At 55.1% G+C, this 27,771-nt stretch overlaps 3 protein-coding genes across 4 annotated transcripts; all 3 read left to right on the forward strand.

The window, feature by feature from the left end:
* DNAL4 (dynein axonemal light chain 4) lies at window positions 1–3,407 on the forward strand. The gene is made up of 3 exons (XM_057425336.1): window positions 1–189; window positions 1,026–1,109; window positions 2,245–3,407. Exons 1-3 carry the CDS (start codon window positions 118–120, stop codon window positions 2,407–2,409), a joined length of 321 nt encoding a protein of 106 aa, XP_057281319.1. The 5' UTR covers window positions 1–117; the 3' UTR covers window positions 2,410–3,407.
* A 4,394-nt stretch (window positions 3,408–7,801) lies between these two features.
* Window positions 7,802–13,459, forward strand: LOC130607853 (extracellular serine/threonine protein kinase FAM20C-like). The gene is made up of 10 exons (XM_057425325.1): window positions 7,802–8,421; window positions 9,852–10,027; window positions 10,114–10,192; window positions 10,704–10,796; window positions 10,966–11,081; window positions 11,386–11,566; window positions 11,891–12,000; window positions 12,582–12,663; window positions 12,800–12,859; window positions 12,947–13,459. The coding sequence occupies exons 1-10, from the start codon at window positions 7,958–7,960 to the stop codon at window positions 13,179–13,181; spliced, it is 1,596 nt and encodes a 531-aa protein (XP_057281308.1). The 5' UTR covers window positions 7,802–7,957; the 3' UTR covers window positions 13,182–13,459.
* Window positions 13,460–15,869: 2,410 nt separating this feature from the next.
* SUN2 (Sad1 and UNC84 domain containing 2) lies at window positions 15,870–24,211 on the forward strand. 2 transcript variants are annotated; one of them, XR_008974376.1, is made up of 17 exons: window positions 15,870–16,193; window positions 16,708–16,880; window positions 17,035–17,169; window positions 17,375–17,470; window positions 17,644–17,737; window positions 17,955–18,025; window positions 18,209–18,333; window positions 18,644–18,865; window positions 18,948–19,025; window positions 19,113–19,156; window positions 19,620–19,785; window positions 19,868–20,089; window positions 21,136–21,220; window positions 21,311–21,426; window positions 21,546–21,713; window positions 22,012–22,220; window positions 22,335–22,380. XR_008974376.1 is itself a non-coding variant. In XM_057425324.1 (17 exons), exons 1-17 carry the CDS (start codon window positions 16,066–16,068, stop codon window positions 22,446–22,448), a joined length of 2,130 nt encoding a protein of 709 aa, XP_057281307.1. In that variant the 5' UTR covers window positions 15,874–16,065; the 3' UTR covers window positions 22,449–24,211. The 2 variants fall into 2 exon arrangements, 1 of the variants encoding a protein (XP_057281307.1); XM_057425324.1 differs by having other exon boundaries at window positions 15,874–16,193; window positions 22,128–22,220; window positions 22,335–24,211.
* Window positions 24,212–27,771: the final 3,560 nt, after the last annotated feature.

Below are 27,771 nucleotides of genomic sequence, written 5' to 3' on the forward strand. Positions count from 1 at the left end.
TGAAGCTGCTCTGCCTGTGCTCACAGAGCCACGTTCCTGTCTGCTGTCTGTGCTGCAGCACCTTGCTGAGCTCCAGGCAGCCCCTCCACCCCTTCCTGGGGTCACTGTGGAAGGACCATGGCAGACACCGGGGAGGGGAAAAAGGAGGAGGCTGAATATAAGAGACTGCACACGTTTCCACTGATTAGGGTAAGAAGAGGGATGGATTATGCATTTACTAGTGTTACAGATATGAAATTCTATCTTCCTTCTACCAACCTTCCAAACTAGAATTTCTCCCAGTGAGTAGCTGCTGTGAGAACGTATGTGCTGATGGTCCTGTGGTGGGATCTTGGTCATCACTGCTGCTTTCTCCCTATCCTTGACGGCTGTTAAGGAAATTCATTAGCCATTGTTCCCTGCCCTCAGACAGGGGAAGCCTGGGGCAAAGTGATCCATTTGATAGACTGAACATGCTGCCTTTGGAGCCCTCTTCTGTGTTCTGGATGCAGCTTGCTTTTTTTTTTTTTTCACTAGAGGAGCTGGAGTAAAATTTCTCACTAGCCAGGCAGACAGCAGAAGAGGAAGAAAAGGCTGTGTAACTTAGCAATAATTAAGGACTGTGGTTGGAGCTGAATTAGGGGAAAGGCTTTCCCTTCACCTTGTAACAGTAAAGCTCACAAATGTATTTACTTTCTCCTTTAAGCTGTGCTTACTTAGTGCTAGTCTTAATGTTAGAGAAGAATTCTGCATTGGCTGGGACAAAGGAACAAATGGATCACTTGTAATGCAATAAGGCATTTTCATATTTACTGTTCTCTGAAACAGTGGAAATGCTTGGTGTACAGACAAGCCTGTGTTGCTGGTGATGCCCCCCCCCCACCTTGAAGCAGGCATTAAAGGTCGCAGGGCTAGCTGCCTCTTGCCCATGCCCAGCAGTCTATGCCCCCGCTATACTCTGTACAAAAGTGAGGGCTACTGACTGTTGTCTTGTGTCTAGCTGTTATTTTTCTGCTTAGTTCCTTTTGTTGGTTTTCTCTTCCCAGCACACAGACATGCCGGAGGAGATGCGTGTAGAGGCCATGGAGCTGTGTGTCACAGCATGTGAGAAATATGCCACCAACAACGAGGTACTAGCCACATCCCAAAATGGCTGCTGCGGCTCAGGGAACCTGCAGAAGCAGGGCTGAGGGTGCAGGGCAGAGTGGAGTCACATCCTGACATCCTATTACTCCTTTCTGCACTGAGCAATAGTAGAGGAAGGCAAAGATCTTGTCTAGATCTTAGATTCAGTTCCCTTTGTCAGCAAGGTCCACAATAGCACTTTGTTTTCCTGCAGGAAGCAGAGATCGGTAGCAATGCTGCCTGCCAAACCATACCCTTTTCCTGATCCTGTCTTTCCTGTAACATGCTCCCACTCTGGTCATAAAATGCCCTGTGTCCCAGGGCTTGGTTCTGAACTGTGTGGAGATTCCTGTTTTAGGGATGAGTACACGAAAGTCTTTGAACCTTTAGTTACAGACTGTTAAGTCTTCTCTTGGCTTTTAGCCTCCTGAAGGAAATTACTGAGACCATATAAATATGGGGTGATGCAGAAGTTATGGCTTTTGGAAAGGTTGCCCTTAACTTTGATAACCAATGATAAAGGAGGGCATATCTTGCTCCGTGGGCATGGCACAGACTGCTTGTTGCTGGAGCAGTTTTATGTTGGAGCAAGAAGACAAAGCTATGAAGCCAGATATTCCTTGTGTCCCATCATGCCTGAGACACCTCATGTCACTGCAAAATCATCTTCTCCTTTTTTTAGATCAAACAGGTTGTGATCTGGGAGAAGCAAAAGCCTTTTAAAAGTCAGCCTAATTTCAGTGTTTTGGTTATTAGCTGGAGGAAGAAAAAAATGGTCTCCTATAAAAATAGCCGCAGCTTAGTGACCTGAATCTCCTCTCATGCTTACTGCACCCCATGTAACTCTGTCAGTGTCTAAGCCAGAACTCTTGCCTTCGACTGTGTGAATGAGGGAAATGATTGCTAGATGCAGTTCTTTAATTTCTCCTCGCTGCTGTGTGAGAGGCTGCTGTAAACACAGAGACCTGGTTTACCCTCGGGCATAGCTCTGGGGAGCTCCCAGTTCCTGCAGGACAGTGGCTGTACCTGTTGCCCATGGCTTGAGTAGTCTATTGAAAGGAGAAGACAACTAGGGGGATATTTGCATAAAATCTCACAGTTTGCTCTGTCTCACCCTATGCTCTCTTTACCATTCTCCAGAGTGCTGCCAAGATGATCAAAGAGACAATGGACAAGAAATTTGGGTCCTCCTGGCATGTGGTGATTGGGGAAGGTTTTGGCTTTGAGATCACTCACGAGGTGAAGAATCTGCTGTACATGTTCTTTGGTGGCAGCCTGGCTGTGTGCGTCTGGAAGTGCTCCTGACATCTGTCTGGGTCCCAGACTCGCTGCATACAAGAGATTTCTTCCTTTTCTTGACAGGTTTTGTACAATCTGGAGGTGGGGCTTTATTTTTAATAGTTAAATGTCAAGATTATTTCTTTCCATACTGACGTGACAGTTCCATAGGATACATATAGTTGCTGTGCGTGTGTGTGTGTGTGTGTATAAACTTGCAAAGCTGTCCTTCCTTGCTCATGGGATTTCTCATCTGTCTGTAGCTCTTTCCTTGGTGCCTGAGCCGAAGCTGGAAGGAGGTGAGAAATAGGTAATCTCACGACATGCTGCAAAGCTGTACAGCAGCGCTAGGAGGGGGAAGTGAAAGAGGAAAGGTGCTATCTAGCCCTAAGGGTTTTTTTTCCCTCCCACTTGTTCCATGTCGTGTCCTCCCTTCTCTGCCTTCCCCAGTACCGTATGGTATAGCTCTGACCAGCACCTGTCTCTCCTCTCTCCGAATACCATCTTCCGTGCTTCTAAGATGTGAAGTACAGAATGGCAGTGCCAAGGCTGCCTGTGGAGGTGTGAGCCACAGGGAAGCAGACCTGGCTTGCCCTTCCCCACTTCTTTTGGGAGGGTACAACAGCTGAGCTGTCTGGGTGTAGGAGGTTGCTATGCAAACTGCCCCCTCCTTTCTCACCCACTGCTTACTGAGATAGCATGAAAACACAGGCGGCTGACAACGCCTGGGGAGTGGGTGAGAACTATTCATAAGGCTCAAATGCCTCCCTGTCAGTTTTTGGGGGTGTTTCAAGTGCTGTGTACTTTCAGCATCTTGTTTGGAGGCTGAGGGAAGAAGGAGGCTCCATGTGAGATATCGCATCAGAAGCCTCACGTCTTTTTGGACTTGCATTCTTTTAGCCTGTTCATTTTTTAAAGCTGTCAGTGCTGGAGGATGGAGTGAACGTCAGTGTATGTTACGTACATGGCTTATTTATATAAATCTGGGGAACTGTGTTTTTACAATAAAAATTTAGGAAAATATCCTTTTTTGTGTCTGTTCTAAAATGAAAATCCCAAAGTGGAGGATGAGGAGGAAAAGTAGTTCAGGAAACGTGGAAGTAAGCAAGCAAGCAATGGTGTAGCTCAGGCAGAGGACGGACTCCATCCTGTATGTTTCCTGGGTGACTCTTAGGTACCATCTCATCCTCCCTATTGGGTACCTTTCACCAATCCAAGCAGTGATGATGAGGAGGGCTGCCACGCTCACAGTGCTGCTGGCCAAAGTCCAATCAGCTGTCTAAGCAGTAGGAGCAAGGCAGTATGCTGGTGTCCTCTGCCCAGTCAGTGGGCCTCTGCTCTGACCTTTGTGTTTGTGGCTTCCTTGATTTTCTGAGTTTTCCTCCCAGAATGTCACCAGCAGTACCGCTGGCACTTTGTGTTTTATGAGAGGCCAAGCTTGAATCCATAGTTCAATTCCAAAGGATTTTTCTGCATTAGTGCCTTCAGTGGATCAGACTGGTGGAGGCTCTTGAAATCCCTTTTGCTCCTGTTCTGAACTTCAGTGTGATGCTAGAGATGTCCTTCCTCCATTTTGTCATGTCAGGAGCTCTTCTATAAGCCAGGAATCAGAGTAATTTGAAGACAACTAGAAATTATTTCAAATTTAGACCATCTGTGCTGGCTGGGCCCAACATCTCCTCACATAATTCCCTATGGATCAGGTGGAAGGGAATTGCAAGGCTGGGGGGGCACGTAACTGGTACCATGACACCAGCCACATGTGGTGGACCACAGTGGCAGGATGGCTGTGCAGTATAGAAGAGTCCAAATCCCTTGAGCTGTCTCTTGGTGTGGTGACTGCCTTGCTCCAGCTGTCTGCCTTTACATGAAGATAGCACTGTTGCCTGGCACTTTCTGCAGCTGGCACATGGAAAAGATTATTTTCTCTTCCACAGCTTTCTACCTCTTCTAGGTTCTGAGGGAAAGGTAAAGCCAGCATCTTTGCAATGCCTTGCATTGGAGCATGGTGATACTTTCAGCCATGCCACAGTCTCTTTAATCATGCCTCCTTCACACTAATGAATAATTAACTGCTGTGTGCAAATGCAGACACTCTGGTCATGAGCATCTCTGCAGGGTCATGGTGACCTGCAGGTGACCACAGGGAGCTGCTTACCTCAGCACACAATCTTTTGGCCTTGCTGCCAGTTTGTTATCTCTTTAGCCACCAGCTGACCAAAGCTAATGTCTCCATGACCTGCATCAATGGTAAACAAACGTTGACTGCTCCCCAGCCTTCTCCAAGCATGAGTGTGCAACCAGATTGAGGTGAGCTAGGTGTGAATTCTACAGGTGACTCCATCCCTGTCACTCTCCCAAGGTAAGTGCAAGGTGGCTCACAGGAGAGCAGCAGGCTATTTTGTTTCCAAGGGTAACAGCTTTCCCACAAGATGTTACCATGAAGCAGCCAACCCATCTTATCTGGTTTGCATGCCCTGTACACAAAAGCATGAACCTCAGCTTCCCAAAACAGCTCTGTGTCAAGGCCCCTGCTCTGAGGCAAGTGTTCAATAAGACAGATTGATTTTCCTGCCTGCTGCAAGTTGAGCCATGCTGTGCTTGCCCCTGTGTATTAACAGACTTTTGCATTCCTTTGGCTGTGGAGCTGGCACACTTTTGGGCATGTCTGTATCCTAGACGCATAGAATGGTTTGGGTTGGAAGAGACCCTAAAGCTCATCCAGTTCCAAAACCCCTGCCATGGGTAGGGACACCTTTCACCAGACCAGGTTTCTCAAAGCTGGTTCATGGATCAGAGATTGTCTCCTGAGTTTTCCCGCAAGAGACACCCCTGCCACTGATGTTTTGGAGCCTCTAGGACCTACCTGCTTTTGACTATAGAGCTGCAGCCTCTTTTGCTGAAGAATTTTACCTACAAATTTTCAGCAGAAAGTTGGGAAGTTGGCAACAGGTGCCTTGCTATTATGTTCTCATCTTCCTCTCATTTCCTGCCCCCTGTGTGTTGCTGCTGTTACCCATCAAAGCATCAGGCTGAGTCAGATGTAGAAAATGAGATGAAAAACGCACTGTGATGCATCAGTGCCAGCCGAAATGACCCTTTCTATCTGCCCATCCTGGAAAGCTGCGATAGCGGCTCAGGGGGCTGTGCTTCATGACTTCATCCTTCCCCACTGAGGGGAGATGGGAAACATCATTATCAGCTGCTGGGGTGTCCTGACTCGGTGCCAGTGGTGGAAATGTCCCTGGATATACAGCTCTTCCTCCACCCCAGGGGTGGCTTGAACCTGCTGAGAAGCAGGGAAGGTGCTGGGAAGATGGAAGGAGAGATGGTGGGGAGGGGAAGATGGGAAGAAAGAGGTGCGAATTCAACCAGTTCTCTGTCATGATGTCATGGCAACAAGGTACGTCCACACGCTGTCAGGCAATGGGGGCAGGCTTTGAAGCTTTCCAGCTCTTCTCTGTTGCTGCAGGCTCGTGTCTGACTCTCTGAAAAATCCTGTGGTTAATATTTAATGCCAGCATTGAAGCACTAAGGGTGACAAGTTCCCCCACCTACCCCCCTGCTTCCACTTTCTAATGGGATGCTAAAGCAAGGTGAGGGGTAGGATTGCAAACTTCCCTAGCCCAGGGATGGGACTCCTGGTCAGTAGGATGGCTTTGGCCCATAGGGTCTCTGTCCTCTTCTGGCTCCAGAATGTGGGAGGGAGGTCTCAGTTTGGAGCTGGTCTGGGGCACTGGAAAGGGGTGTGTGTGTCTCCCTCTTCCATCAGTCTCCCAGGGCTGGCTATAGAATAAAGAAATCCATGGCCCTGCTCTGGGAGCTGAGCCCAGCCCCTTTGATGCGAGGTATTAGCACATGGTTTTTGTTGGTGTTTTTTCTCTGCTAGGCAATGACCTAACGATCCCATGTTCCAGCTACAGCCCCTCCTAGGTGCCTTCTTTCCAAACCCTATGTCCGGGCTGGATCCAGCAAACCTTCTGGAGGAAGACACCATGTTCCCCTCCCTGGCTGGAGGGGGAAGCCATCTGCTCCCCTTCGCAGCTCCTTCTGCAGGGCTTCGAGCTCACCAGCCAGGCAGGAAAACTCTCCTCCTCCCGGATTGCTCCGGCTCCCATCGGCCATCTTGTCAGTGCAAGACTCGGGAGGGGAGCACGGAGCTGGCTGAATCTGGGGCGGCTGATGGTGTCAGCCACAGATGGTTTCCAGGCAACTGTCACGCTGTGGGACATGGAGAGCCAAGAACACTGGGAACACCGTGTTCCCTCCACACCGCCTGGGAGGGGAATGAGCCTGGCATGGATGGAGCCCGCATGGGATGGTGCAGAGAGGGCAGTGTGAGAGAAACGGTAGTGCAGGGATGGCACTGGAAAAGCTCCTCCTGTGTACAGCCTCCTGCCCGCTGCTCACCATACCCTCACTGGGTTGGAGCGAGGATGTCCAAGCTGGCTGCTGGTACATCACGCAGCAATGAAGGACCACTTGGTGCATGAGATTTCACCTGCCCTCTGCATCATCTGGGAAATCAGAAAGAGGAAATACATCGCTCCAGATTTCCAATTCCCCGGGCTTGTTGCGAGTATTCCCATGCTTCTCTGTCCCTTCATAAATCCAAAGCTCCCCCCCTACAAGTCACCAGCACTTTTTGCCCATGCAGACCAGCTCTGTGTCCCTGGATGTCACTGGAAAAGTGAATTCCTGATAAAAATGGGCTGCCTTCCCCCTCCACAAGCTTCCAGTCCTCCCCAGTGCTCAATGGGTCCTGCTGCCCTTCTGTGCCGATGCCTGAGAGAGCAAGCAGCATCCCCACTCCTGCCTGCCCATCTCCCCTACCTGCTTCAGAGGCCCTGCGAGCATCCCTGCCCACGAACCTTGCCTGCCTGGCAGCTCTTCCTTACATTGCCAAGCCCAGCTTTTCCCCTCCTGGCAATGCTGATGCTCACATCCTCTTCATTTTACCTAATCTGAGTGGTTTTGAAAGGGGGCTGAGATCAAATGGTTTTAATCACTTAGATATTTAAGCGTGATAAAGTTGCTCTGTCTGAGCAGCAAGAGCAAAACTCCCCTGGATTACAAGTGTGCGGATATGATGAACATGTGGAATGGGGCTGTGTAGTGTTGGGCAGGGTGGATGCTGCAGAGAGGCAGAACCACTTTGACGCCCTGTATACAAAGGAAGGTTCTGCAGCCCAGTGTGGGTGACAGCATGGAGGGATGGGATGGTGCGGGGGTTACCTGCAGCCATTGCTGTCCCCGAGCCAGCTTGGTGGCTATTGATTTGGAACTTGCCCTGTTCACACTGACCGTGGTGGTGCCAGCTTGCCCCTTATCAGCATTGATAAACCCCTCTCAACCTCCCGCCCCATCCCACTGCCATCCCAGCGTTGTCACCCTATGAGGTGCCGTGGTGACAGATCATTCCTGAGACTCTTCTATTGCACTGGTGGGTCTTCTGCTGTGCTGCTTTAAATTCAGGACACCTTGCTCCTGTTTTTGCACAGAGGCTGCAGCCACAACAGTTCTCTTAGCCCCAGGTGGGTGCCCAGACCTTGCTGAGCATCTCAGGTGAGGAAAGATGCGACGCCGGCTGCAAACACTTTTCCAAAGGAAATGTAAAGTCAGCCTCCTCTTTCTCCTGTTCCTGGCCCTCCTGGTGCACCTGGTGATGGATTTGGCTCTCCCTGCAGCCTGCGGGCGCTGTGGCTGCGACATGAAAGCACTGAAAACCTTGGGTGTCCCATCAGGCAGCCCTGTGCTGGCCGGCCCCAAAAAGCTGAGCCTGAGAATCCTTCAGGATTTTAGCGGCAGCAACAGCTCCTTGGAGAAGAGCTCCCAGCTGCAGGGAAGGGCTGGAGAGCTGGGGCGACAGCGCCAGCATGGAGAGGGGAATACAGGGCAGACCGAGAGATCAAAGCTGGAGGCGCTCTTCGAGCATCCTCTTTACAACATCCCGGTCCCGGCGGTGACAGAGAAAGACAAGCTGTTTGTCGTCAACCCCATGGAGAAGTTCAGCCTGCGCAGCAGCGGGAGTGATGAATGGTGAGGAGTGAGCTCAGCCCTGGCTTGCTTTGGGGGGATAGGTGGGGTTGAGGGGACAAGTGTCAGGGACCAAACACATCGTTTCTCTGCATAGACCAGCATTTTAACCCCAGAGGGGCCCTGACTGCTGAGTGTACTCTTCTCATGCCTCAAGTCTTGTCTCAGCCCTGAGTTTCTGGGTTGCTACCCAGAAGCCTTTAGCACAACAGCAAAGCCAAAGGAGGCTCTTGAATTATTCATAGTATTATGTAAGGTATCTTTCAGGTGATCTCCTCATCTCCTTTCCTTCCCCAGTGCAGACTGGCCTTTGCTCTCTCTCTTTACATATGAGGAACTCCCCAGTTCAGATTTCTAACCAGTTTTATCCCCTCTCCCAGCACGCTGGAGATGCAAAGCCTGCAATGTAGGTTACCTCCAACCGTGAGACTGTTCCTGTCCTGTATTCCACAGGGCATCGCCTGACCCCTTTAGGCTCAGGCGTATGGTGACTCACCGCTGCCGACTGCCTATTTTTATCACTGGACTACTAACCTCTAATTAGGAGGGAAGATATTAAAAGCTTTAGTGTTGATAACACATAGCAGCTTCCTTATAGAAAGCACACTTTCCAGTCGTAGTGGCTGCTAAAACTGGGAGAGAACATAGGCTGGTTTAAGAGCTGATTTCCACAGATGGGTATTTGCCTTGTCTCTGAGGGCCACCTCTCCTATGGATAACCATAGGAGATGGGTCTGGTTTTACAGAATTTGGGCACAGTCTGCATTTTCCTAGAGAGAGAGACATGGATTTGGGTTATAGATGCCCTTGGTCAGACTGTCCCATTGCAGTGCTGGTGCAGAGCAGGGGCAGATACCCCCAGGAGCCCTCCTTGAATGCCAGGAAACTGCAGCTTTGCTGGAGGCACAGAGATAGGGAAACCAGGGTGTGCAATAAACCCACCCAAGGGGAACTAGACACTGAGGGTGGGAGTTGAGGTCAGTGCTGGCGATGGCTGGGAAGCCCCTGCTCCTCAACCCCTGTTTTATGGATGCACGTGTGTCCCCAGTAAGCACATAGGGGTGTTGCTGGTTGCATGCCCGGCAGCTAGTCACTTGGGGAAAAACTACTAGATGAGCCGCCGCAGCAGGGAAATAAAGGCACAGATGAGAGGAGCAGGATTAGCCCAGGGGCTTTCTGCAGGGGATGTGAGGGAAGACACCAAGCCCCTCCAGCCATCCCAGCACATCTTGGCCACCCACATTGAGTGGGATCTGCCCAGGAGCCCCATGGAGGGCACATAGGGTGAGGTGTTTCACCAACATCCAGGGCCTTCCCCCTGCCTCACCCTCCATGCACCGGCTCCCAGGAAGGGCCTGGGGATGGGGGAATCTGTCCCATCCCAACTAAATGCTGTTGTTGTTGTTGGGGTGGTGGTGGCTGTCGGGCTGCAGGGTCAGCAGCAGTAAAGCCGAGACGCTCCTCCCGACAGGGAAGACGGCCTACGACACCTACCCTGCCTGGCTCAAATTCCATGTTGGCATCAACCGCTATGAGCTGTACCCCCGCCGGGACCCCCTGATGCCCACCCTCCTCCAGGACTTGGCTACACAGAGGATTGTCAGCTCGGGTACCACTTCCCTGCCTGCACCCCTGCCCACACCCCTGCCCACTGCCTGCTGCCCTCCTCCCTCATCCCTGTGTGCTCCCTTTCAGTACAGAAGTCCGGTGGGACCCAGCTCAAGCTCATCATGACGTTCCCAAATTATGGGCAGGCCCTCTTCAAGCCCATGAAGTGAGTAGAGCCAGGGACAACCCCATACCCCCCCTGCACGGTCCCATTAGGTGGTGAGGAGCGGCCGGAGGAGAGAACGGAGGGAGAAAGGGAGAAACGTTTCGTGTTTCGCCTCGCTTCAGACCCCACCCCCCCACCACCCCCCATCCCCCGAAATTGAGGCGAGCGGGATGGTCCCCTGCCCCTCGCCTTCCCTGCTGCTTCTTGCGGCAGCCTGCGCGCAGCTTGTGATGGGGTAGTGACCTCCAGTGGTGGAAAGGAGAAGATGGTCCATGAGGACCACCCCGGACCCTCCAGTCCTTGAGGGCTTCCCAGCTCTTAGATTGCGAGCAGGGGGTGCATGGGGGGTTTGGGGCTGCACCACCCCGCAGGGAGCAACTGGAGGAGACTGGGTCTGGCTGTGTCTCCAGTGGCACCAGGGACACAGGGTGACGGCTGGTTTGGAGCCAAGGCCATGCTTGGGGAGAGCCTGCCCAATGGCTGTCACCCCCACCCTCCCTTCTCCTCCCAGGCAAACCCGGGACCAGGAGACCCCCATCGACTTCTTCTACTTCTCGGACTTTGAGCGGCACAATGCAGAGATTGCAGCCTTCCACCTGGACAGGTGAGTGCAAGCTTTGCATCCAACTCTGCTCTCCCATGACAGCAAAGCAGCACAGAAACTGCTCCTTCATTCCACCTCTTCCTCCCTGTGCGAGGGATGATGGGTTTAATAACTCACTGTGAAACCAGCTGGGGATCAGCAAGGAATGGTCCCAAGTTCTGTGTTTCAGGATCCTGGATTTCCGGCGAATCCCCCCAGTTTCTGGCCGTCTGGTCAATATAACGAAGGAGATTCGTGACATTACCACGGACAAGAAACTGGCCAAGACTTTCTTCATCTCTCCGGGTGAGTTTTTATACTGTCCCTCCTCTCCTGCTCCTCACGGAGCAAACCTGGAGCCAGCTGCTCCTGCCCAGGCTCCTGTGCACTGGGGCAAACAGTCCCTTTGGGGACTGCTGCAGTTCCTGCTGGTTCCCCTGCCATGGGGTAGTGCTCCTCAAGGCCTTCCCTGCCATTCCTTTGCTGGTGGCACATGCCCGTGGTGCATGGAGCATCCTCACCTGGCTGTCGGCTGGACCACCATACATGGGGGTAGCAGGCTCACTGCCTTCCTGCTCTTTGTCAACTTTTGCTTTGTCCCCTTGGCCAGCGGGCAACATCTGCTTCTACGGGGAGTGCTCCTACTACTGCTCCACCGAGCATGCCCTCTGTGGCAAGCCGGACCGGCTGGAGGGCTCCATGGCCACCCTGCTGCCCGACAAGACCCTGGCCAAGCGCCGCTCCTGGCGCAGCCCCTGGCGCCGCTCCTACCACAAGAGCAAGAAAGCTGAGTGAGCTGGGTCACAGGGAGGGATGGGGACATGGAATCATAGAACCACAGAATGGTTTGGGTTGGAAGGAACCTTAAAGCTCATTCAGTTCCAACCCCCTGCCATGGGCAAGGACACCTTCCACTAGAGCAGGTTGCACCAAGCCACATCCAACCTGGCCTTGAGCACTGCCAGGGATGGGGCAGCCACAGCTTCTCTGGGCAACCTGTGCCAGGGCCTCACCACCCTCATAGTGAAGAAGGGAGCAGCAGAACAGTGGGACAGGAGGGGGCTGCCCCATGACTGCTGTCATAGCCCTGTCCCACACTCGGCCTCTGCCCACAGGTGGGAGCTGAACCCCAACTACTGTGCTCAGGTGCGGGAGACACCACCCTATGACAGGGGCCATCGCCTCCTCGACCTCATCGACATGACGGTTCTTGATTTCCTTATGGGTGAGCCCTGCCGTGCTGGCGCTGAGATCTGGGAGGCCCAAAGAGCTTCATGTCCCACAGTACCGTGCCCTGTGAGGTTTGCTGGCCAACCCATTGCTCAGGCTGCAGAGAGCTGGGCTCTTACCCAAACCGGGAGCAAAGGCTGTGCCATTAGGACACATGCCAGGCAGAAACCGAAGGACAAGCTGAACACCCTGGGCACAGGAAGCACCTCCGAGCAAGCTCCCATGTGCGGCCCCTGGGGAGCTGGGATGCGGTGATGCTCCCCAGGGCTTGCACTGCCTATCCTGTTCCTAGGGATGGTCCTTCCTCCCCATGCTGTCCCCCAACATCATCTGACTTGGAGAGCTTCCCATCTTCTCATCTCTGGCTCCCTCCATGGGGCTGCTGGGATGAGAAGGGGGTGGGGCTTTGCTTGGGTCCCCCCACTCCATGGCCATGACCACCAGACAGGCCCCTTAGAGGTGCCCCCAGCCTTTTTGCCCAGCCTCTGCGTTTTGGTCTCACACCAGGAGGGGTGCATATCCCTGCTCCCACATTCCGGCCCACCACCCTCTGGCCCATTTTTTGCCCCACTGCAGGCAATATGGATCGGCACCACTACGAGACCTTCGAGAAATTTGGGAATGACACTTTCCTACTCCACCTGGACAACGGCCGTGGGTAAAGCCGGGGAGGGGGAAGCAAGCCTAGCAAAGGGGTGGTGGGAAACAGTAGGTTGTGCCAAAATGCTCCCCACACTGGGCTCTGAGTTGTGGGACGATGCTGCCCTGATGCCCACTGATGGGATTTCCTTCAGCTTTGGCACTCACTCCCGTGACGAACTGTCCATCCTGGCCCCGCTCCGGCAATGCTGCAGGTAAGGGACTCCCACAGTGCGCCCCAGAGCTGCTGTCGGGAAGGGATTCCCTGGATTGAGACCCTTCTCCCTCCTCATCTTCGACAGCATCAAGAAATCGACCTACCTGCGGCTGCAGCTGCTGGCCACCCCGTCCTACCGCCTGAGCGACCTGCTGCGGGAGGCGATGGCCACCGACCCCCTGGCCCCCGTCCTGGCCGAGCCCCACTTGCACGCACTGGACCGGCGCCTGGGGAAGGTGCTGGCGGCAGTAGGACACTGCCTGGCCAGGGCAGCCCACCCGGAGAAGGTGCTGGTGGATGATGTGGGGTCACAGGTGTGACGGGGGGGTCATACCCCACAGGGTTGGGGTGTTTTGGTGAGGGTGATATGGAGAGCAGTGTGCATAGCCCTGGCTTTTGGCAGAGCTGGAGCCGGCAGTGTGATGCACAGGGAAAGGGGGTGTAGGGATAGCTGGGACAGGGAGGGTATTTAAATAAAAGGTTGGCTTAGCGGAGAAGATGAGCTGAGATCTCCCCGACCAGGGCTGCTTTCCCAGCCCTGGCCTGTCCTTGCTTGCCTGGACATGTCTCCTCAGCCCTCCAAAGCCTTTTAGGAAAAGGTTGGAATATTTTCTGTCTTTCTTTCCTGCCTTTTCCCAGAAAAAGCTGCCAAGTTCAAGCAGTTGGCAAGCTCCTTCTGCCTCCCCCACGACCCCTTCCAGCACAGCGATGCCCTGGTGAGCCCCAGAACGTAATCTAAGGCTCTCCACTGAGGCATGAGCACCCAGCCACTCACTGCTTACCTCTGTGCCGTTCTTCCCATACCCATTCAAAAAAACCCACACCTCCAGCATCACCACCTTTGCTGCAGCACTGGGGGTGCAACAAGGGGGAGAAAAGCCCCATTCCTCTCCCCCCCCCCCCCCCGCATTCCCTCAAATCCTCCAGGAACTGCTACCAGCTCCCTCCCCAGTTGAAACTGGCTCTCAGGAGGGGACGGATTGACCTGGGGCCATGCACCCTATTTAGTGCCTCGCGGCTCGGCACCCAGCTTATCCCCTGAGCTTCCCGCGGGGGTTAATCCACAGCAGGGTTACGTCAGCTGGGGCAGGTGCCATCGCTCACAGCCACCACCAGTGTCCCCAGGTAAAGGTGCCAACAGGGAGATGTCCTCTGGCCTGGCTGGTCACCCGTGCAGTGATGGAAAACCGCAGGAAAGGGTGGGAAAGGGTGGCTGGTGCAGCAGGAGGCAGACTGCCTTGGAAAAGCCAGGCGGAGATTTAGGCTGCAACAAAAAATGGGCTTGAAAGGGAGAAAAAAAGGGAAAGAAAAGGGAGACAAAGAAGGTCTGTCTGTGTTACACAACGGGGCCGGGGACTGTGAATTGGGGTTTGTTGCAGTCTGCACCCCCTGCCCCCCCCCCCCCGACACTGGCAGCAGGTCCCCAGCCTGTGCACCAGGAGGAAAAGGTTGTGAGGTTTCAGGGCTGTTTCACAACAGGGCCGGTTTCACATTTTTAACCCTTTCTATAAACGCCCTTTTGCCGCCTTACCGGAAGCCAACGGGGCCGTTCCCACGCTGTGCCCCCCCCACAACCGTGTCCAGCCACAGGCAGCCGGCTCCCGCCCTCGCCGAGCTCCCACAGGGAGCTGTCGGATTTAGAACGCGGAGCGTAGGAGGCGGCTGCTGTCTCAGCCCGGCGCGTTGGCACAAGGTCCCGGCTGTGCCGCTCCGCGCTCAAGGTCCCACGGGAGCAGCCGGGTTTGGCTCCCGCCCCGCTGCCCATGGGGGAGAGAGATGGTAACGGGGTGTCTGAAGCCATGGGGCTGGGGAGCAGCAGAACCTGCCCACCCGGTCGAGGCGGCGTGGGCACAGGGGTGTTGAGTGGGGCTGCCTGTGCCGTAGGGATGGGTTTGGCTGTGCCGTCGGGGTGGTGTGTGGGGTTGCTGGGTGTTTGCCACCTCACCGGGGCTGGCAAACAGTCTGCCCCAGCAAAACCCAAACAGGGCTGGGGAGCAAGTAGGAGCCCCCATTTTGGGTCGCCATCACCCATGGTTTGTACTCAAGGGCTTGCCCTTGCCTGGTAGCAAGGGTTGCCTGCAGCCCTCGGTGGGCATAGTGGGTGTGGGCTGGAAGTCCCCCAGGTCTAAGGTGTTTGGTGACCTGTGGGCAGCCAGGGGGTAGGGATAGGCCTTCCTCATCACCCCCCAAATGATAAGCACAGAATCTAAGACTGGTTTGGGTTGGAAGGGACCTTAAAGCTCATCTGGTTCCAACCCCCTGCCACGGGCAGGGACACCTTCCACTAGACCAGGTTGCTCCAAGCCCCATCCAACCTGGCCTTGAACACTGCCAGGGATGGGGCAGCCACAGCTTCTCTGGGCAACCTGTGCCAGGGCCTCACCACCCTCACAGGGAAAAATTTCTTCCTTATATCTAACCTATATATCGCCCCTGTCAGGTTAAAGCCATTCCCATCACAACAATAAAGCTATGCTAATACAGCGATTGCGACAACAACAGCGATAACGATAACAACGGCGGTAACAATAAGGGCTCTATCGAGGAGGGGCGGGGGGGGGGGGTGGTCGGCGGCGGCGGGCGCGCGCGCATTGGATAGGGGCGGGGCGGCGGCGGGGGGGGGAACAATGGGGTAGGGCGGAGAACCGGGGGGGGGAGGGGCTCTGGGCTGCTTTCGACTGACAAAGCAAAAGGGAGCGGAGCGGTAGCAGCGGGGAGTGCGGTCTTGGGCTGCGGGGACACCGGGTGCGAGGACACCGGGTGAGGGGACATGCGCCGGGGCCGAGATGGGATGAGGGTGATGCAGAAGGTCTGGGGGTGCCCGCTTGGGTGGCCCGTGGGAGGGGTGGAGAAGGGAAGGGAGTTTGTGTGTGTATATATATAAATATATATATAAATGTATATCTTTATATATTTTTTATATATATATTAAATATGTATGTATATTCCTCTGTAACCTTGTAAGGCGGCCGCGGTGGCGGTGGAGCGGGCGGGCGGGCGGGCGGGCGGCTCCATCCCGGCCCCGGCAGTGGCGGCCCGCGGCAGCAGGTGGCCCTCGGCTGGCTTTCAGCACCCACAGCACCGCCCCGGGCACCCCCCGCGAGTGGGCTCCTTCCTCCCGGTGCGTCCCTTCCTGCTGATGCTTCCTTGTCTCCCCTCCCCTCCCCAGGTGAACCGTGAACCCCCCCGTCCCGAGCCGCCGCCATGTCCCGCCGCAGCCAGCGCCTCATCACCACCCGCTATTACCCCGGGGATGACGATGCCACGACCAGCAGCAGCAGCAGCTCCCTGTTGGGAGGGCAGGAACTCCCCTTCAAGGAGGGTACTGGCAGGTTAGAGGGGTACGGGGGGTCCCATCTCCCAAACGCGGTCAGGGCCCTCCATCCCACAGCATAGACCGGGCACCTTCCCTGGCAGCTTGCAGAAGGGAGCATGACGGCGAGCTCGCTGCGTTCCGGCATGGCCGCTGGCTGCCTGGGACTGGCTGTGCCCTTCGGCTGCTCCCAATCGCGGCACCTCTGCATTTCCCCCGGCCCCGCTGCAGTGGGCGGCTGGGGGGGTTTGGTGCTGCCTGCAGCCCGATGGCGGGAGGGAGGTGTGCTGCCGGTACCGGGCCGGAAAACCGCAGCGGTGCGAGCGGAAGCGGTGCCCGCGGATGAGCGGCAGCGCCTCTCGCAAAGCAGCGGTTGCACCCTCCAAAACCTGCCCCCATCCGGTGCAGGGCAGAGGGAAGCGATGCCGGCCAAGGGCGTGGGGTGAAGTCCCCGTTTCTGCCCCGTGGGTGCACTGTGACATCCCCCTCCCGTATCCATGCATGGCTGATGAGACCGTTCTCGCCCACGGCAGGACGGTCAGGAGGAAATCGAGCAGCACCAAGCGCCTCTCTCCTGCCCCCAGCACCCAAACCTCCTACTACAGTGAGTCCCTGGTGAGCGAGTCCTACCTGGGGGGCAGCCGGGGCCTCGCTGCCCTGGGCACCTCCGTGCTGGACGATGCCCTAGACAGCAGTGCATATTGGGGTGAGCTCTCCCTTATGTTTCTCCCTCCCGCGGTAGCTGGGGATGTCCTTTGTGCACCAGCGGGGTGTTGGGGCAGCCCCACCAGGCTGGCTGCCCCCTTTGGGGATGGGGATCGTGGGTGGTTTCTGAGGAGGACTCTGTGTTTTGGGGGAAGGTGGTGAGTTCTCTACCAGGAGGAGAAGAGGCACTGGGGACGCAGAGTCCAGCAAGATCAATGGGCTGCTGGAGAGCAAGATGTACGACACCTACGCCTCTTCGTCTGGGTACTCCTCGGAAGATGACTATGCCGGTAGGGATGCTCCGGCCTCTCTGCGGTGCCAGGGATGCTGGGGGAAATGTCCCCAAGGGGACCAGCCCAGCCCAGCACCTGCCTGTGCTCAGGACGCTGTCAGCCCCACCTGCATGCCACCCCCTGTGTAAAGCCTTCACCCTGGGTGAAAGACAGGGGTGCAGGCGCTGTTTAGTGACTTACTGCCTTGTTTCTTCCTTCCCAGGTCACTTCTACTCAGGCCAGAGTAGCTCTGGGTCGGGGCTGAGATCTGCAGCCTCCCGGGTGGGCTCCTTTCTCTGGCTGGTGTTCACTGCACCACGTGAGTGGAGAGGTGTTTGCAGCAGCACCTTTTCCTCCCTGCTGGAGTCTCCGCTCCGCATGTGCAGTTCCGTTATTGGGTGGAGGGGGTTTACCTCCCTGCGGAGCATCCTGGGGGACTGAGGGCACATTTTTGCCAGGATGCTGGCTGAGGCTTGATTTGTCTCCCTGCAGTTCGGTTCCTGGGGTGGCTGTTCTCGGGGCTGGCAGCTGCCTGGCACCGCCTCACCGGCATGGCTCCATACCCAGACAGTGTCCCCTTCTCCAGGTGAGCGTGGTGGTGGGACACCAGGATGGGGGAGATATGGGGAAAACCCAGAGGACCCCAGGGAAGGGGTGCCCCATAGACCAAACAACATGTGGGGTGGATGTCTTGTGCCAAAGCCTGGGTAGGCTTTGCTTTCCCTCTCGCCCCCATGCAGAGAAATGTGGTGGGAGAAGGTGGCTGCAGTCCTACAGGCACCTCTTTCTTCTCTGTGCTCCAGGCGCTACCCGTGGCTGAAGAGGTCTCTGCTTCTGCTGCTGCTCCTCCTGCTCCTCGCTGCTGCTGCCTACGGTGAGTTGGCCTGGTTCACTTGACTGCCCTGAGATCAGGGGCAGTGCAGAGCATATCACTGGGGCATAGGATGGTCCTGAGCTCAGTGCTCCTGGTACCCTGGTGCATCTGTTGATGGCTGAGCTTCTGCACATCCACCCTGTCCCCTGTCATTTTAACCATCTCATCCCCCTGCATGCCTAGGAGCTTGGTACTTCTACCCCTATGGGCTGTCCACACACAGCCTCCCAGCCTTCCCATGGTGGGGAGCAGGAAAGCTTTCCTCCTCTGATGTGCCTGAGACAGGGGACCTGACCACGCTGGACCAGGTAAGCCTTGGCAAAGGCATGGCAGTGACCCAGGTGGCGTGGGAGCCTGCCCAGAGCTGGGACAGTGTGGTCATGGCTGAAAGAGCCCTGCCGTGCTGGTGGAAATGGTTCCCCCAGCTTGTGGCCATCTTGCTCTTGGGTGTCCCAGGGATGGACTAGGGGGAACATCTGCCCTCTCCTGGGAAGCAGCAGATGAATAAGATGCCATTGACTTCAGGGACTGGGTGTCCTGGGTCCCCTGTCACAGGGGTCCCTGTGGAGCAGGCAGCCCCCTGAGGGGCTGCATCACACCCTGGTTTTGCTGCTGCAGGGGCACCACCGGCTCCTGGCTCGCTTCCAGGCCCTGGAGAAGCACTTCGAGGTGCTGGAGGCTGAGATGTTACGGTGGAAGCTGCGGCAGGGAGCAGCAGCTGTGGCAGCAGAAGGGGAGCCACCTTCAGGGGATGTCCTGGCACTGCTGGAAGGGCTGTTGAGCCGCCGGGATGCAGGGCTGAAGGATCGTCTCCGCACTGACGTGAGCAGCCACCTCCAGGTGAGGTTTGGGGGGCATGCGGGAAGGTTGGGGGCATGTGAGGCCGGGCTCTGATGTTCCCCCCCTGTTCCTCACCCTGCAGGGTGAGCTGGATGCTCTCCGAGCTGAGGTGCGGAGGGATCTAGATGTACACCTAGGGAAGGTGGCACAAGCCTCTCGGGTAAGCGAATGAGCATGTGGTGGTACCCAGGCAGGACATCCCTGCTACTGGCATCAGAGGTCTCACCCCTTCCCCTTCTCCTGGCAGGAGATGGAGACACGCTTGCTGCAGCTGAACTCGGAATGGCAGAGGTAATGCTGCTGTCCAAGCAGAGCTGCTGCTCTGTTAGGGGCAGGCAGGTAGCAGGGTGAAATACTCCCCGGGAGGCATAGGAGGGGTTTACAAGTCTGGTTTGCTTGGGGCAAAGGAGAGGTTGAGAGACACAATCTCGTGTGGAATGAGGGATGGACATGTGGGTGTGTTGGCAAGGAAGTGCCCGGGCTGCCAGCGGGCTCAAAGGGTCATTGCAGCAAATAATGTTTGTGGCCGTTGTTTTGCATCCCTGTGGGGAGCATGGCCCTTCAACTGAGGAGTGAGCTGGGGATGCTTTCCCACAGGATGCAATAGAAGAGGTCATTGCTACAGGAATTAAACCCAATTGGGGCTGGAGATGGGCACAGGCCATGGGGGAGATGAACCTGCTCCCCCTGTTTGCAGAGGGGAGCTTGGACTGCTGCCGGTGTCAGGTTGTGTTGCCCCTTTCTCTCGGCACAGCTCAGCACAGGAGAGCCTGCGAGGGAGCTTCCAGCGGGAGGTGGACGAGCTGGAGCAGGAGGTGGCAGCGCTGAGGAGGGAGCTGGCGAGCCTCAAGTCGGACCAGGAGGTGATGGGGAAGCACATGGAGGGGATGCTGGAGCAGCTGAAGGCAGCGCGGGCTGACGTGAGTCCCTGGTCCCACTATGTTTGGCAGAGGGGGGCACAAGGGTGCCTGCCGTGGGTCTGAGCTCTGTGCCCTGTTTCAGGTGGAAGCTCAGTTCCCAGCGTGGGTCCGTCAGTTCCTGTCACAGTCCCACCGGGATGGCACTGCTGGGCTTGTTCTCCAGCAGGAAGACTTGCAAGCGGAGCTCCAGGCCCTGGAGCATAAAATCTTGGCCAAAGTCGTGGAGGACAGGAGGCTGTCAGCACGGGATGCTCGGATCGGAGTGGCCCTGCAGCAAGGGGGGACCACGGGGGTCACGGAGGAGGTGAGTGTTGGAGACTGCAGGTGTGGCATCAGGGGCTGTGTCCCATTGTGTGTGTGAAGGGGGGTAGCACATGTGCCTAGTAAATGGCAGAGCCATGGGGACTGCCCTTATATCTGGAACATCAACCATGGGCTCACATCCCACCTGGCAAGAGCATCCCTGAGACTCCTCCATCCTTGAAACTTATGCATCTCTGAAAGTCCTCCATCCCTTCTCTGCTGCTCGCTTCCACTGAGGTGTATCTGCACTCTGCTCTGGAAGGGGTCACTGGCAATATCTGCATGCCTGTAGGGCTCTCTCTGTCTTAAAATCCAGGCTTCTGCTCGCATATCCTTCACCCAAAAGGCAGGGCAGATGCCATCAAGGTTTGAGCATCTTGTTTATCCCTATCTTCAGCAGCACCGCTGAGTCACTTGGGGCAAAGCATTTCAGCCAAATGACACCGAAGGAAAAAATGAGCCTGCTTGCTTTGGAAATTGTTGTTGGCAATTCCCTATGGAGGTAGTGAAGGGGAGGGATCAAAAGCTGGGATTTGCAGTCCCTGCAGAGCTTTGTGCACACACAAAGTTTAGACCCACAGTGGTGCTGCAAGGTCCCAGCTCCTGGGGCTGGGTTTTGGCTCCAGAGTGATGGTCTGGCCAGCTCCTCCTTTTACAGATGGGGGGAGCTCCCATCAATCCTGCAGGATGCTGCAGGAGGGGCCAGCTGATGACACTGAGGAGGACTGCATGGGCTGTCAGGTTGTGTCTGGTACCTGCTGGGGGACACTCCTCCTCTCCTAGGCCTACCTCTTCTTCTGGGACAGGGACAGACAAGCCCAGTGTGCCTGGGCACTGCCCCTTCATGCACAGCTCCTCTCTGGGCTATTTTTAGCAGCCTCTAACAAGGCTTCCCAGCCAAACGCGTGTCCTCTCATTCCTGCCACAGTGATTCATCCCCCGGCTGCTTGCAGGAAGGTCCTTGCGCCCTCTCTGTCCCCATGGGGCAGAGGTGGGTGGGAGGCAGGATGCCCACCCTGGCACCTTTCACTCTCTGCTCTCCCACAGCAAGTGCATCTCATCGTGGACCAGGCCCTGAAGCGCTACAGCGAGGACCGTGTGGGGATGGTCGACTATGCCCTGGAGTCGGCAGGTAAGTGTGGGGTGAGCCAGCCATCTTGGGGAGGGGACCACATACCTGCTGGTGTGCAGCTTACCTGGTGCTGTCCCCTCTCTATGTCAGGGGCCAGTGTCATCAACACCCGCTGCTCAGAGACCTATGAGACACGGACGGCGCTGCTGAGCTTGTTTGGCATCCCCTTGTGGTACCACTCGCAGTCCCCCCGTGTTATCTTGCAGGTGGGCACCCTCAGGGTGAGAAGGGAAGGGCCGGCTGGGCTGTTTCTCTTGGCTGATGTCAGGGAGAAAATGGCACTGATGGTGATAACATTGCTGGTGTATTGCTCTTGTGCTTATAGCCAGATGTCAACCCTGGGAACTGCTGGGCATTTCGTGGGTCCCAGGGCTTTGCCGTCATCCGTCTCTCCAGCATCATCCGCCCCACGGCCGTGACACTGGAGCACATCCCAAAAGCTCTCTCGCCCAAGGGGACCATCCCCAGTGCCCCCAAGGACTTTGCTGTCTATGTGAGTGACCTGAGGGAGGAGCAAGGGGACACAGTGGGAGGGTGCCATGAGAGAGGGTGCAGGAGGAGAGGGCTAGTGAGCCCTATACCTGGCTGTGGGGTGATCTGGTGTGGTTGGTCTTACATTCAAGAGGGGGAAGAAGCAGTAGTAAGGGGGAGAGGGAGAGCACCAGGCTTCAGGAGGGGGTTTTGGAAGCACTGGAAGAGGGAATTGAGCAGGTATAACTCTTGGTCTCTTCCTCCTCATCCTTCCCCACTGGCCCCTGTCCCCATTTGTCTGTTTTGGCCTGGAAGAGCAGGAATGGAGACCAAGTGTGCTTGTGCCTCCATCTCCCTCTTTTTTCCTGGGTGCACCTCTGGTTTCCCTCTCTGATCACCACCCGTTCTCCCTTTCTGCCTCCCTGCCCCTCCGTAGGCTTTAAAGGAGGAGGGAGAGGAGGAGGGCCTTCTCCTTGGGCAGTTCAAGTACGACCACAATGGCAGTCCCATCCAAACATTTTACTTCGAGGTAAGTGCTTTGCTCTCGGAGCACCTGACCCCAAGAAGACAACGGGACCCCTGGGCTCTTTGAGCCCCAGAGAGCTCTCAAGGGCTCAGGTTTTTCCTTCCCCCTCTCCCCAAGGATGACACCATTGGCCTGTACCAGCTGGTGGAGCTGCGGGTGCTGAGCAATTGGGGTCACCTCGAATACACCTGCATCTACCGCTTCCGTGTGCACGGGGAGCCGGCGCACTGACCCCAGCGTGGGATGAGGATACTGCCGGGCTGACAGCAGGAGGGGTTCGCCTGGGTCACCGCTTCGCACGTAGAAACCCTGGGATGTGCCAGCAGCTGCTTCCCACGAAAGCTGAGGTTTAAGGGGTGAGGCTTTCACTCTTCCAAGGACTGGGGTGGCAAAGCAAGAACATCCCACGTGGGTCCTGGTGCAGCCTGGCTTGTTTTAAATGTGTATCGGACACTTTAACTTTTTTAAGCTCCTTTTTTATCAGGTCTGCACAGCTCTTCATCCCCACTGCCTGCTCCTTTCCAACAGTGTGCCTAGTGTTGCCAGGGCTTGGAAAAGGGGCATGGAATTTTGCCATGTGCTTCACGCAGGCTTGGGTGCGATACGGTGTATGGGACCGTGGTGACTGGCTCGGTGCCGGCGGAGTGGGTAGGAGCCAGCAGTCACAGCCACGGACTCTCTCCCCTCCTCACAGGGTCGTTTCTCCTGCCTCAGTGTTGGCTTTGGTAGAGATCTCCCCGTCTCTGATGCTGGGCTGGCAGAGGGGAAATAAGACAGTATTAGTGAAGTACTAACATAAACTAACGGTTCGGGGTGGCAGGAGGAGAGGAATTTGGCATGTGGTGGTGGCAGAGCCTGCCCTGGTGCTGCTCTCTCTCTGCTCAAGCCCTCCTGCTTGCCAGCGGCTGGGTATTGGCAATGCCGTTGGCCTCCCTGGCTGGCTGCTCCCCAGTGTTAAGCTTGATAATGCTATTGAAGACTCCTGTTACCTGCTTTCCTTTTGGGTTTGTTCTGTTTTTTTGAGGGGGGAGGAGGTATTTTCCAGGTGGGGTGTTAGGGGTTTTATTTTTTGTAGTAACAAAGTTAAAAAACCTTTTCCATGTGGTTTCTACTTAACCAGAGAATGTTACATGGTGCCCCTTGGGCAAGTGGCTTAGATGCAAAGAGGGCTAGAGCTTTGTTTAGTATGGGAATAGTGCACACACAGTAGGATAAGCTAGAATAAGACGAGCAGAGCTATTTAAAATACAGGCCTTGAGTTGCTTGTGGCTTGGTAGCTGAACCTGGGAGCCAAGGTCCTCTGTGGACTGCTGCCAGGCAGGGTGCTGGAGATCCTGCCCTCCTTGCTCCGGAGACATCCTCCGAGACTGCAATGTGTGGCTGTGGCCTCTTGTCCATGGCTGCATCTGTGTACAGGTGACTGTCTGCAGTGAGCTGGAGCTCTGCCCCACTCTCATCATGGGTGGGAGATGGGGCAGTCCCCAGGGCTTGCAGGTGCCAGCATGCTCCTATGCTCCTGCACCTTGGGGAGCAATGGGGCCTCCCCCACCTGCGGTGCTCAGGGCTGCCTCTGTCACCTCCTGGTCCCCAGTGGCAGATGGCTGGCACAGGGTGATCTTTCTCTTGGAAGGGCTCCCTTTCCCTGCTGCCTCCTCCTGACCAGCGTGGCTCGGTTCCCTGACCATGCTGGAACAGAAGGGGGAGTTCTGCCTGCAGTGGGCATGTAAATCCTGCCTCTATCCATAGGGTTGTGATAGGGGACAGGGGACAGCAGGAAGTCCTCCCCTGTGGCAGGGGACTGCAGGAAGGTTGCATGAGGGCCTTCCCTGAGCTGAGGAGTGCCAGGGCCATCTGGCCACTCTGCTTCCTGGCTGCCTGCATCACCCCTAGTTTGGCTTACGTTCTTGGATGGCACTTAAAGCCTCCACATTTGTCATATATTTTGTTGAAATAAAAGCTAAAGGGCTCATGTTTAGTATTTTGGCCCTATCTGATGCTGGCATCATCCTCCCCCTGGCACCACCAGCAGTTAGGGGTGCATAATGAATTGATTCTCATATGGTCTTTTCTGCTTGAAGCACTGTAGGGTGAGGGATAAAGAGGAGGGGAATGGGCTGAAGAAGTGTCTCCCTTCAGCATGCTCCAGTGTACGCTGGGCAGAGGGGCTGAGTTCTGACCCACTCCATGCCACATGGAGGGGATGAGGATGATGTTAGCACATCCCTTCTGGAGGGGTCTTTTTGCTCCGAGCTAGGAATGTGAGCCTGAAGCATGCAGCCCCATCTCCAACAGCTTAAAGTGACCCCATGGAGCTCTCTGCAGCACTGGGAGGCCCTTTTGCTGGGAGAAAGGAGATCCGCAGCCAGATCCAGCAAGGATAAATTCTCTCCTATATTGAGCATAGTCTTAATTCTTGGCAGCTACAGCCAGAGTTATTTTAAACTTGTCTGCAGCTGCCTGCTTGCCTGGGAGTCATGTCCATGAGTGCCCTGCGCACATGGCGTTGTGCTTTTATAAATGCCTAGGCCTGCCTGGCCTGGGTTGGGCAGAGCAGCCCCTGTATTTGAGTGATAGAGAGCAGAGATGAAGCTCTCCCCCTTCCACAGGGGTTCTTTGGCTGCTGGAGCAAATGCCATAACCACAAGGCTGGAAAACCCCTTTATCTTACTTCCCTTCTAGCTCCCTGCCCCCTGGGTTGGGCTGCCAGGATGGACAGGGTCTTCTTGCTTCTCTGGTAAATCGGGCATGGTGGTGAGAGGTGGAAAACAGGGAACCTCTTTCCCCAAGAATGGAACTGGAGCTGGGTCTCTGCTGTTAACCACTGGCTGTGGGGTAGGGCGCATTTGGCTTTACAGGGCAAGCCTGCCCTGTCCTTTGGAGATAAAAGTGTGCTATTCTGAGGTTAAAAACCCCTGGAGCCATCAGTGAGAGGTCACCTTGGGGTTTATGCAGGGGTTAGTGCTGGTTTTGGAGGTCTCCTCGTCCCAGGAAGGCATGGTGAGACTACACACGGTTTGTCAAGCACCCAAGCTCTGCTCATGGGTGCCAGGCTGCAGTCAGAGCACTCAGGCAGCTGCTCTCCATTGCTGCAACACCTTCCTGAGCTGCAGAGGGAAAGAAGGCACATCAAACTGCTGCTTCAGCACGTGCATCTCTGCCCAGAGGTATTTCATCCTCGTGCTGCTGGAGATGAGCCTGGTGAGGCAGGAGAAATGGGAAACAGCTGTCAGAGCAGATTTCCCTTATTTTACTCTGTTTCTATCCTCTGTTCTCCCTCCTCCGTTTTCCCTGCACAGGAGATGAGTTTGTATTTGATACTGTAGCCTGTTGCAAATGCTGCACTGTTTTGTTCATTTTATTTTTTAATCAACAGATTGTAATTTATGCCTATGCAAGAAAAAAAACAAACCAAGACAAATAAATTATATCAAAAACTGCTGTGTTTTGGGTGTGATGTAGGTGAATTTGCTGGTGGGAATGATGCACAAGCTACTCCTGTAGCTTTTCTATGTATTCTTATGGCAAATCCTTATTTTCTAGCCTGACATACTAACTCTAGGGAAAGAAGTTTTTTCATGTTGTTATCAAACAGACTCGGATGCAAAAACTGCATGGAGTAATGATAAAAACAAGACTTAAAATCCTAAGGAATTCAAGTCATTAGTAACTTCCAGTAAGTAGTCTGTGGTGGTCCATGGTTGCATGCTCATTCCATCCTTCCGTAGGAGCAGAGCCAGGCTGTGCCCTGAGGAGTGGTAAATGAGACTGAGGCAGCAGGGAAGGCAAGGACAAAGCCTGACCTATCTCCCAAGTTAAGGGTAGCTGCAGGTTGCTCTCCTTTCCTTAAACATGGGGTGTAAATTACTCAGCAGGCAGCTAAAGAGCAAGTAGAAAGGAAGTACTTAATTGTTCTCACCATGAGGAAGTTAACCTGAGTATAAAGAAAACTGGTTGCAGAAAGGGAAACTGGACTGCCTTGAGCTTGAGGAGAGCCACACCAGTATCTGCTTAACCAAGATGGGCTGGAGGCAGGCTTGTGTTGATGTGTGCCCATGCAGTTTTTCACTGGCCACCCTAGGGAAGGGTGTTGTTCTCTCCTGGCCCTGGACCAGCCCTCTCGAGGAACAGAAGGGATGCATGGGCCTTTCCTCCATCCACCACCAGCTCCCAGTCCAACACTTACCTTTGAAAGAGCTGTGCAGGGCAGGAACAGCCTTCATGAACCTCTGAGATCAACTGAGGTGGCAGTAAAAGGCCCATTGCAAGCCCTGGAGACTCCTGTTGTATTTACACAAACAGGCGAGGTGCAAGTCCTAGCGAGGCCACATGGAGCACAAGCTTACACAGGCAATGGAAGTGCTGTGCCGTAACTGCATCCTCTGGCAAAGTGTCTCCGATGGAGCTGGCCTCAAGTGATTTGCTATAGCACCTCTTCACACACACATGTACATGTCCCTCAGCAACACTTTCCTGTGGTGTGGTATGGCATGCCCTCCCCTGCCTTCTCTACAAATGGAGCCAGCAAGAGAGCCTGGTGCCAGGCAAACCCTCTTGGTCTGGCTTTCGGCATTGCAGCAGCAAGTGCTGGTTTTCCAGAAGGACAAACTGCAACAAGACATACTTTAACTTGGAACAAACTTCTTTAAAATTTATTTTATAGATCACACCAGCCTGAGTGATCTTTAAATGCTGGTCACAAAAGAGAGATCACACCACCTCCTTTGCACAAACTGAAGTAAATCCTCTTCCAGTCTCGGCAGTCTCCTTCATTCGGAGCACAAGGAATGAAGAAAGAGAAAACCGCCCTGCGTTCCCTGCTCCACTCAGACGCAGAGGGCAGTGAAATCAGATGCAGTTTGATGCTGCTACAGGGCCAGAAGACAACCCAACCAGGCCCTCGTGCCCTGCTTGGCAACACTTCACACCCTCTCACAATGCGGGTGCTGTTGAGTGTTGTAGCTGCCTATAGTTCCTCCCTCACTAGGAGAGTGCTGGTATTTAGGCACATAGCTTGGAAAGGACTGACTGACCACCCCTTCCACCATGCTCAAGCCACTGCAGTCCCTAAGGCAAAGTACCCTCGTCTCCTAAACCACGTTCCTCACCTCTCCCATGCCACTTAATGCTCTTGGAGTGCTGGTGCTGGCATCGGGAGGCCTGCTGTTGCTCAGTCAGCTTGAAAGCCTACCCCAATCACAAGGTGAACTGGAATGAACTCCACGCAGGTGTCACAGAGTGAGAAACAGGAACAACCCGCTAAGGAGGAGCAGACACCTTACAGTCACCCTCTAATTAGAACAGAATCCTTCACTGGAGGAGGAAGCCCTCAAAGAAACCGAGGCTGACCGCATCAGCTGGGGAGAGCACCGATTTGCTGAGGATGCCACCTCCTCCCTCAAAATGCTCCCACACTTCAACAGCTCACCACAAGCTGGCAGAGAACTTCTGTCCTTGCAGGAGCCAAGAGGCAGGGTTAGAAGAGAGATCAGCAGGGAACTGATCACGTGCACAACCCAGGGTTAATGAACATCGTAACAATTAAGTTAATTCAAAG

This window comes from Pezoporus wallicus, unplaced genomic scaffold (genome assembly GCF_028554395.1).
Source record: "Pezoporus wallicus isolate ANWC-B61680 ecotype Strahan unplaced genomic scaffold, APGP_CSIRO_Pwel_v1 contig_8110, whole genome shotgun sequence".
Taxonomy (NCBI): domain Eukaryota; kingdom Metazoa; phylum Chordata; class Aves; order Psittaciformes; family Psittacidae; genus Pezoporus; species Pezoporus wallicus.

What these genes read in the sequence shown, in the direction of transcription:
- LOC130607853 (XM_057425325.1), top strand. Translation starts at nt 7,958, where the DNA reads ATGCGACGCCGGCTGCAAACACTTTTCCAAAGGAAATGTAAAGTCAGC. An exon ending in AGCAGCGGGAGTGATGAATG is followed by an intron (nt 8,422 to 9,851) that starts GTGAGGAGTGAG and finishes GTCGGGCTGCAG; the next exon opens with GGTCAGCAGCAGTAAAGCCG. An exon ending in CCGCTCCGGCAATGCTGCAG is followed by an intron (nt 12,860 to 12,946) that starts GTAAGGGACTCC and finishes CATCTTCGACAG; the next exon opens with CATCAAGAAATCGACCTACC.
- SUN2 (XM_057425324.1), top strand. Translation starts at nt 16,066, where the DNA reads ATGTCCCGCCGCAGCCAGCGCCTCATCACCACCCGCTATTACCCCGGG. An exon ending in CTCGGAAGATGACTATGCCG is followed by an intron (nt 17,170 to 17,374) that starts GTAGGGATGCTC and finishes CTTCCTTCCCAG; the next exon opens with GTCACTTCTACTCAGGCCAG. An exon ending in TGAAGGCAGCGCGGGCTGAC is followed by an intron (nt 19,786 to 19,867) that starts GTGAGTCCCTGG and finishes GCCCTGTTTCAG; the next exon opens with GTGGAAGCTCAGTTCCCAGC.
- DNAL4 (XM_057425336.1), top strand. Translation starts at nt 118, where the DNA reads ATGGCAGACACCGGGGAGGGGAAAAAGGAGGAGGCTGAATATAAGAGA. An exon ending in ACACGTTTCCACTGATTAGG is followed by an intron (nt 190 to 1,025) that starts GTAAGAAGAGGG and finishes TTCTCTTCCCAG; the next exon opens with CACACAGACATGCCGGAGGA. An exon ending in AATATGCCACCAACAACGAG is followed by an intron (nt 1,110 to 2,244) that starts GTACTAGCCACA and finishes ACCATTCTCCAG; the next exon opens with AGTGCTGCCAAGATGATCAA.